Source organism: Megalops cyprinoides, chromosome 2, assembly GCF_013368585.1.
Source record: "Megalops cyprinoides isolate fMegCyp1 chromosome 2, fMegCyp1.pri, whole genome shotgun sequence".
NCBI lineage: Eukaryota > Metazoa > Chordata > Actinopteri > Elopiformes > Megalopidae > Megalops > Megalops cyprinoides.
Genome location: NC_050584.1, coordinates 21,099,886 through 21,108,399, shown reverse-complemented (window position 1 = coordinate 21,108,399; position 8,514 = coordinate 21,099,886). Strand labels below are relative to the sequence as shown.

Sequence of the window (8,514 nt, the reverse complement as noted above, 5' to 3'; positions counted from 1 at the left end):
TTTAGAACTTAACATAGAATTAAAAATTGCATTGGATTATACAACGCAATTCTTTTTCTTCTCTTTTAAACATACTCATTTATAGATTTTGCTGATGAATAAATTCACTTTGTCGTACCAGCTGTTCAGATAAAGGCAATATTTCCTGATACAACTAGTATGCATTTAGCGTAATACTTTTTTGTTTGTTTGATTTAGCACAGTTCTGTTTCATAAAAAGTTCACATCTGAACTTTTAAGGCAAAGTGTGTTCAGTTTGGTGGATTTGAATTCATACACACTTTTCAGATATACAGTAAAACACAATTCACACGAAAAAATACACAATTTGGTATGGATACACTCTACAAACTTAAAACTCCATCTTACTTTCATCGTCTTGGATCCAAGCTTATAAACACGTTAATCTGTCCAGTAGTAACAAATTGCAGCTTTCATGCAAAGGCCCCAAAAACGTTTCATTCACAAAAAGAAGTTATTGCAAGATAAATAAGTAGTGTAAACACTCCAAAATCTACTCTCAATAAGCAACATGGGTCATTGGATAGATTTTCAATATAATCTATATAAATACAAAATCAACAAATATTAAGTTCTTTGCAAACAACAATAAAACAGTATTTCAACCATTGTTATACACTAGAGATCAACGTATTTGTATTTTTAAATGTATATATATATCTGTATATCTATATATATGACGCTGACGAACGTCCTTTATCTGAGCGCTGATTTTATCCATATTGTCCAAGTACCAAGAGAGTGCGCTGAAGAATATTCAACCATTGTCTGTATATGCTACAAAGTTGTCCCTCCCTCGTTCATAGGCAGCATTATATAAATTAAAACGTAGTATTCTACAAAAAGAATATTATATTGCTCTGTCATTAAAAACTATATTAACTTAATAAGAGGCCACAGTACATTTAAATGACATAAAACAGCCAATTTGAAACGAAGGGTGTTATTTTCTGTTTGACGTTAGTCTGATGTCAGTTGTTAGCCTGATAAATGAATTTATATCCGAGTTTAAGAAATTTTGAACTAATACAGTATTCATAGTGGATTGGTTGCAACCAAATCACTGATTGCTCACTTTAAAAAATATTTATGATTTGTTTTATTTAATAATAGACTAATGTATTCATAAGAACATCACAAATTGTAGATGTACGTTAATTAGAATGCAAGTAACTGAGCCTCTTCATAACATCACAACCCTTGCTTATGTCCTTTTTTACACAAATAATAACAAAACTAATAAAACAAACAAACATAGAAATAATATAGCTTTACAATCAGCAATTTATTTAGATTCACAGTTGCCTGAATGCAGCAGAAAAAATCTTTGGACTTCAGCAAGTTGTTTTTTTTTTTTTTTTTGTTCACTGTCAAATGTGTCTACGTCAACCAAAAGCGCTTGGTTGGTAAAAAGGAAGGAACGTAATGGAATCACTTGTCCACATAAGAAGCATCTATTTTAGGAAGAAAACAACAAGGTTGATAACATATTGAAAACATACCTTTGTTCAACACCTTACTCGTAAAATATATACACATGATATTGCAGAAGTATATCTAATAATACATATATTTTAATCCATTAATGCTGGTATATTTTATACACTGGCCCTTATTTTATGAAATTATTGCATTGTTTAGCCTGTCATCTGTTTTTTTCTGTCAATCGCTGTCTGATTTGTCATCTTTTGTTGTTGTGGCATGATTGTACAGTCCCTGTGCCATCAAGTGCAAAGCCAGAGAGTTTTTACTCCCGCTGGCTTTCTTAATTTTGGCTCTTTTGTTCTGAAACCAGATTTTAATTTGAGACTCATTAAGACTTAGTTCTTGCGCCAGGCTTTGCCTCCTCTGCTCGGTCAGGTACCGATTTGTTTGAAACTCAGCTTTTAGTCTCTGAAGCTGTTCGGCTGTGAAGGCTGTTCTTGGGCGCTTGTCTTCTTTGCTGGCAGTCTTCTTCTTTGGTTTACGAGATCTTGGTCCTGTAGTTGAATACAATAAACGGGTGGTTAGACTTGGAACGTGAAAAAAAACATGACCTCACTCTCCGCAGTCAATTTGAAATGACCAAACGGGCATTAATTAATACCACGTGTCATTGTTTATTTATTGCTTTTGTTTATTTGTTTGTTTGTATGTAGCTATCATACGTCAGACCAACAGTTCCCATGTTTACGGTGTCTATTTTCTCGACAATAACGCCAATAGGAATAGATTGTTGGTAATAATCAGTTGGTGATGAAGAAGAATATTCATGAAGGATCTATAGTTGTGTTCGATTTGCAATTCTGCAACCAAGAGTTTCAGGGGCGTGTGTGTGTGTGTGTGTGTGTGTGTGTGTGTGTGTGTGTGTGAAAGGGAGGGGGGCGTACCCCGTCTCTTCCTGTAACCATAGTAACCAAGTTCATAAGCATACATTCCTCATTAAGCTTGTAATGAATATATGAAAATCATTCAGTAAGACAAACACAACTGGTGTGCCAATCTCAGATTTAATTTACGCCCACAAAACTCTCCCGCCTCCATGCAAAGGACGCTTGTTTCTACAATGACAATGAAGGCACGACATCAGAAAGTTGACTTGTATTTTGGATGTTATTTATTTTTCGGTTAAATTTCAATTAAATTTATCACACAGTACATAATCTACAGTATATTCTACATCGTCGTCTTTCGTATGTTCCGCAAATGGGCTCTGATTGGACTCTTCCTGGAGTCTGTAGATTGGAGTACGTCGAGTTCTATGATCTGCTCTGCAGCGCCCAAGTTGAATCCGTTTAACAGAATGCGAGCGAGAATGTGGCGTTTGTACTTTGAAAAGAGCTTCGTTTGCCCACTCCCAAAAGAAATACGATGAGAAATGGAATGGTAGGCTATAAAAAACGACAGTTTTCTCTTGTTGCATGGAATACGCAAGAGAGCCACGTAAAATTACACTCCGAAATAGCTAATTCATGTCCACTTGCGTATTTTTAAGGAAATACTAGGATGTTGCTACTACGGAAAATCAAAAGGCGTTATGGTCTGCTTTGGAAGTAATAATTAATTTATTTTAAATAAGTAATTTTAAAAAATGAAGAACCAGACCCAGTCCTCTAACTTTACAACTATATTACGTAGAAATATATAATTAAAGGTTAATATCAAAGTGAAATTCGTATGGATTACCTACATTTGAACCACTGCTGCAACAATACTCGGCATTTCAGTTGATGCGTTAGGCTATGCTATGTATGGAGAGGTTTCATGCAATATCGATTAAATAATTAATAAATATCCATTAAATGGCTATATATCAAATATGCACGCAACCACCGCCTATGTAAGTTGAATGCTAACATATACGAAAATACGCTTACTACAAGGCCTGTTCCATTGTCAAAAAATATGCAAATCAAACATTAACAAAGACGGTGGAACAAAGGCGCAAAAGTACGTTTTGCTGCCTAAACACTCTCCGGCACTTATGTTCCATTTTATTAATTTATTAAGTTGTCTGAAATAATTCCATACATTTTTTTTGTCGGCGTGAACATTAATCCAAGGTCTTTCGTTTCGTTGTTATTAAAGTAACCACATGCATTATTGCAATTACAAGAATCGTATACTAGCAGTCTAACTATGAAGCGAATTATGTTAAAATTGAGTTTTAAAGTTTAACGATGTAAAACTGAGTGATAATGATAATAAATATTTATTTTTAATTTGTACACACACGACTCGATGCGATTTGTAAACTAGGAAATCTAGAGCAGTAATAGTAGCAATAATTTATTCCGTGCTCGTATTCATATTTAGGACAAAACATACTGAACGAAAACACTAAGTAGTTATTTATTATTTTAGGTTAAAATCGTAAAATCATATGAATGTACAACCTAAAGGGTGTGCGCATATACATACATACATACATACATATATATATATATATATATATATATATATATATATATATATATATATATATATATACACACAAACTCGTTTCATGATCGATGTTAACGCCTATGGGTAGTATTTCATTTCGTTTTTTCTTTTGAGTAGATTTTATTTTCAGCTAAAAGGTTTGTTTTCGTTTGATGTTTTGCAACTAAGTGTGAGTAGTAATGTTCATCGGAGTAACATTTATACATGCGTACCGCTGCCAATTAAGTTAGATCAATACACACATATCATTTTAAATTATCATAATGGATTAAAAATCGATCCGCAGAAGCATGAGTAGTATGCGGTTTTGTGATGCGTTTTGTTTTGGAGAACTATCGTTGTTGGTGTCTTTAATTTTTTTTCATGGCTTGCTTGTTAATGTCCCACTATTATTCGGATCACTGGGTCAACCAACCAGCTATTTTCCCAACAATCATGTGGAAAAAAAATCAACATAACTTTCTAGGAAATCACTGGATGGGTTATTATTTTTTTAGGATGATGTCGTAAGAGGCATTTAAGGTCATGGCTGCGTTAGTCGTTTTGTATTTGTAAAATAAAGCTTACCTGATGAAGGCCTGTCCGAGTATCTAGTACAATAAACCCAAGCTGGCCAGAGCATGGGCTGGCCCGTAGCTATTGTTGAGCTGGCTTGAGAACAATCCGAGTCCGAACTTAGGCACTGATCTCCACTTTCTCCGCGGGGTTTCAGAGGCTCGTCCACCGCAATATCTGCCTTCTTTGCCCCGCCGACTGAAGGAGGGTTAGAGGTTCCTTCTCCTGCTACAGATCCTCCTACCTGCCCCGCTCCGGGGGCTGAGGGGCTATTATTCTCTCTCCCGGCAAGGCTGCTTTCATCGCGGCTAAATGTTCCTTCTTTTCTTCGCCCGAAGTCCGGTCGCAAAATGTTATCGATGAAAAAGTTAGTAATTCTGTGTGGGAGTTGCAGGTTCCCCGGTGCTTGCAAAAGGGGAATAATCGCTCTGTTGGACTCGTCGCCCGACTCTTGACGCTCCGCTTCTCTGTTGCTATGATCATTTTCTTCCATACTGATACACTTTCCAATTTTCTTTCTTTAACCCCTTTATCGCTTTCCCGCACCGAAGTGTACAGATTCCAGCTGTAAGGAGCTTCCGTCTAGTTTCCACCCTTTTAGTTACTTTAAAAGCAAAAAAAGAATGGGAAGAGAGGAAAAAAATCCGCAAATTTTCAGTATGTATTTTAAACACCACGCACCCCTTTCTTATTGTGTTCACAAAGAAAAATCATAGTTTTCATTAATTCCCAAACTGGGCTTTCCTTTATTTTCCTGCTTCATAAATACCATTTGGGGCACCAATATAATATGATCCGTTTTTAGTCAATCCAATAATGGTGCTTCAACTACTAAACTAAGGATAAATAAAGAGGTGTGCTAACTGATCCTGAAATACTTTCACTCTGAATTTTTGTTCTTATTTTTAATACGAGTCCCCCGGGTGACGTTGCAGTACGGTATCTTAGACACGTGCCTTTGACCAATAGTGTTCGAGAGATTTCACCACATGACACTGACCCTCGAGTAAATGACAGCGCTCAACCTCGCCTTTACTCTCTTTTAAAGCGATAGTGGCCTGCAAAATCTGAACGAGCAAATAAGTTGGCGTATGTGACGCCCATTATTTATTCTGTTGAACCACGTAACTGCATTTATCTCCTTATTTATTTGTGAAATATTGTCAATATGATGGGGAAATTGAACGGTGAATACCCACAATTCATTGCTCACATCGCATAAATATTAGTTAATGAGATGGGGATGTCCTGGGAATAGAGCAGGAGGTGGTTGTATTTCACAACCCTTCTTATGTGCAATTTAGTTGCGGGCTAGTGTTTTAGGACGAAAATTCCAAAACCCAGTATTTTCATTCGAGAGTAATTTGAGTTGACTGATGGAAGTACAACCACAACCAACAATAAATACTTTAAGTATATGCCAGCCAAAAAAAAGCGAGGGAGAATACGATGTACCCACAGCGTAGTAGCCTCACACCCTACGGAAATCCACTGAGCGGGACCCTTTGATCGCTCAGGCTTCTAGTGAAGAAACAACCCAGATTTAGACTTTTAGCCACAATTTTGTAGTTTAAACTAGTTTTCTCTAACTCTAGTTAAAGGTGAACACTTTCCTTCGGTCCACTCTACGATTTAATAAATACCGTAGGTGCGCTGCATATACACATCAGATCATGAGGAACAGCTGCGCTATGCCGATTTAGTAGACTGCACGGGCGTCTCCAAAGACGCTCTTTTGGATGCAGCTATTGTCAGATAACCAAATTCAGATTCAATCGACCATAAATAGGCTACTCCATCTTTTTACTAAGTTGCCCGCTGCCCAGAAAGTCCTTTCGAACCAAGAGAGGAATATTTGCTTTCTTGCGCTTCAATCTCGTAGTGACGAAGCGGTAGGTGTAGAAAAGTGGCCAGTGCCGCTTTAAACGGAATCAGTGATGCAAACATTCTGTTGTGATATCGGTGCACATGATGCAGAGTAGCGCCAAAGACAAAACAAAAACAAACTTGTATTAGGAGTCTCGTCTTGAGGTTTCTAAATCAAATGAATGCGGAAAAGCTAGCATTAACATAATCGATTTTATTATCGGCTATTTGTATTTCATCGTCCGAATTCTAGTGGAGTTGGAAGCCGGGCTGCAGACGGACTCCTCGCTATGAGGCAAGATTATCTTATCGGACACGAGTTCTTCTCTGATTGTACTTTTGGTGATTCAGCTTTGTCTCTTACCTTTATTTACCTTGGATGCAACTGCAGCGATATGAGAGCTGTTATTTTGGATTTGGCAATCATAGCCCTACGGGACCAGATGCAACAGTCAAATGTACTCCGACAGTAATGTATGGGCGCCGCAGATGTTGCTGCTGCCAATGATGATGATGATCATGGTGATGATGATGATGATGGTGGTGGTGGTGGTGGTGGTGAAGATGATGCTTTAACGTGGGCCTATCCTGCTTCGAATACTGAACACACTTAATGTAGAAACCTTGACTGGTAGGTGGTAGAGCATTCACGTGCTATATCATAGTTTTTATTCAGACTAGACTACAACTTTACTGTTCTGTCTTATAGCACAAAATAATTTGAAACGGAGCACAATGGAATTATGTTTCGAAGGCTTAGTAAATAATATTTTTGTATGCTAGCCCCTATTCCTGTTGATAGAATCAAATGTACTTTTAATTTTTAATGACAGCCTTTGGTTTGGAGGATGTTTTAAATCTATGGTAGAATCTATGGGAGAAGTTTCAATCGCTTGCCTAGTGCTGGAAACAGAAAAATGCCACTGCAAAGTTACATACCCAATTACTTGACTGCTCTAGCGTGGTAAGACCCTATAATTAAACCTCTTCAAGTTGTTGCGGAGTCTTCACACATAAGGTATTTTCCTTCTGGGATTCAACTAGCAGTGGGTCAATATGTCTTAAATAAATACCACGCACCACACGTACATCAGACGGTTCACAATTATTTTCGCTTTCATCATTATATTCACTTGCGCTCAAACTGTTAACGTCATTCGTAGAATGTGTGTTTGCAGTGTTCAACAATCTGAGTATTTCTTGTGGAACCAGAGGTACATATATATATATATATATATATATATATATATATATATATATATATACTTCTCCTGAACTGAATGCCCCATTACAATCATTTTACAAACATGGTCTTTCAGCAGAGGGACAAAAGGTGGGACACAGCGGCAGGCAGAAGATCGGGAACTTCGATGTCAGCGTCAGTCTTATCTCCAGCTGATGCGGTGAAAGTTGGAAGTAATGAAGGTAATTAGATAGGCCACCGTCATGCTGTGATTGCCTCGCACTTGCTAGAGATGCCCTGATAATCTTGAGCACTAAATTAGCAGAAAACAATAGCAGGAAAGATGGGCAGCTACTGCTGAGACCTGCCCTCTAACCCCCTTCGGCCTCGTGCTAAAACCAAGAACACATTCTTGGTGATGGAGATATCAGTCTTATGAGACTTGCTTAATAACCTTAGAATATTATTATTATTATTAATAATAATAATAATAATAATAATAATAATAATAATAACAATAATAATAATAATAATAACAATAACAATAATAATAATATATTTGTCAACAACAATAATAATAATGCACTAATACTAACACGTGTAACAGCATACTCAAATATGTAATGCAATGTAATACCATGTGGTTCAGAGTTTAACTATATAGTTAAATCCATATTTGTCCAACTCAGATTCAACAAGGTTAGATTAACACCTGCCTAGTGGTCTGAGTTTAATGTCATTTATCTGAATGTTTATTGACGTTTTGTTGTGATGGCTGTAGTTAAATAATACATGCTTTCTTCCTTAATTACATACATGTAACTATGTGACGTGGTGTGTGCGTGTGTGTGAAAGCACTATATCGATATACATTTGGTCTTCACATCTTACCAAGACGAAAAATACTCTTCAGCATCATAGTGAAAGACACATTTGGCATTGACTAAGCTAGTTGTAAAGAATAC

The 8,514-nt window shown here is 36.7% G+C and overlaps 1 protein-coding gene across 1 annotated transcript; it reads right to left on the bottom strand.

Annotated features, from left to right (window-relative positions):
• Window positions 1–729: 729 nt before the first annotated feature.
• Window positions 730–5,362, bottom strand: en2a (engrailed homeobox 2a). Its single transcript, XM_036522613.1, has 2 exons — window positions 4,513–5,362; window positions 730–2,000 (listed from the first exon to the last, which is right to left on the bottom strand). Exons 1-2 carry the CDS (start codon window positions 4,991–4,993, stop codon window positions 1,684–1,686), a joined length of 798 nt encoding a protein of 265 aa, XP_036378506.1. The 5' UTR covers window positions 4,994–5,362; the 3' UTR covers window positions 730–1,683.
• Window positions 5,363–8,514: the final 3,152 nt, after the last annotated feature.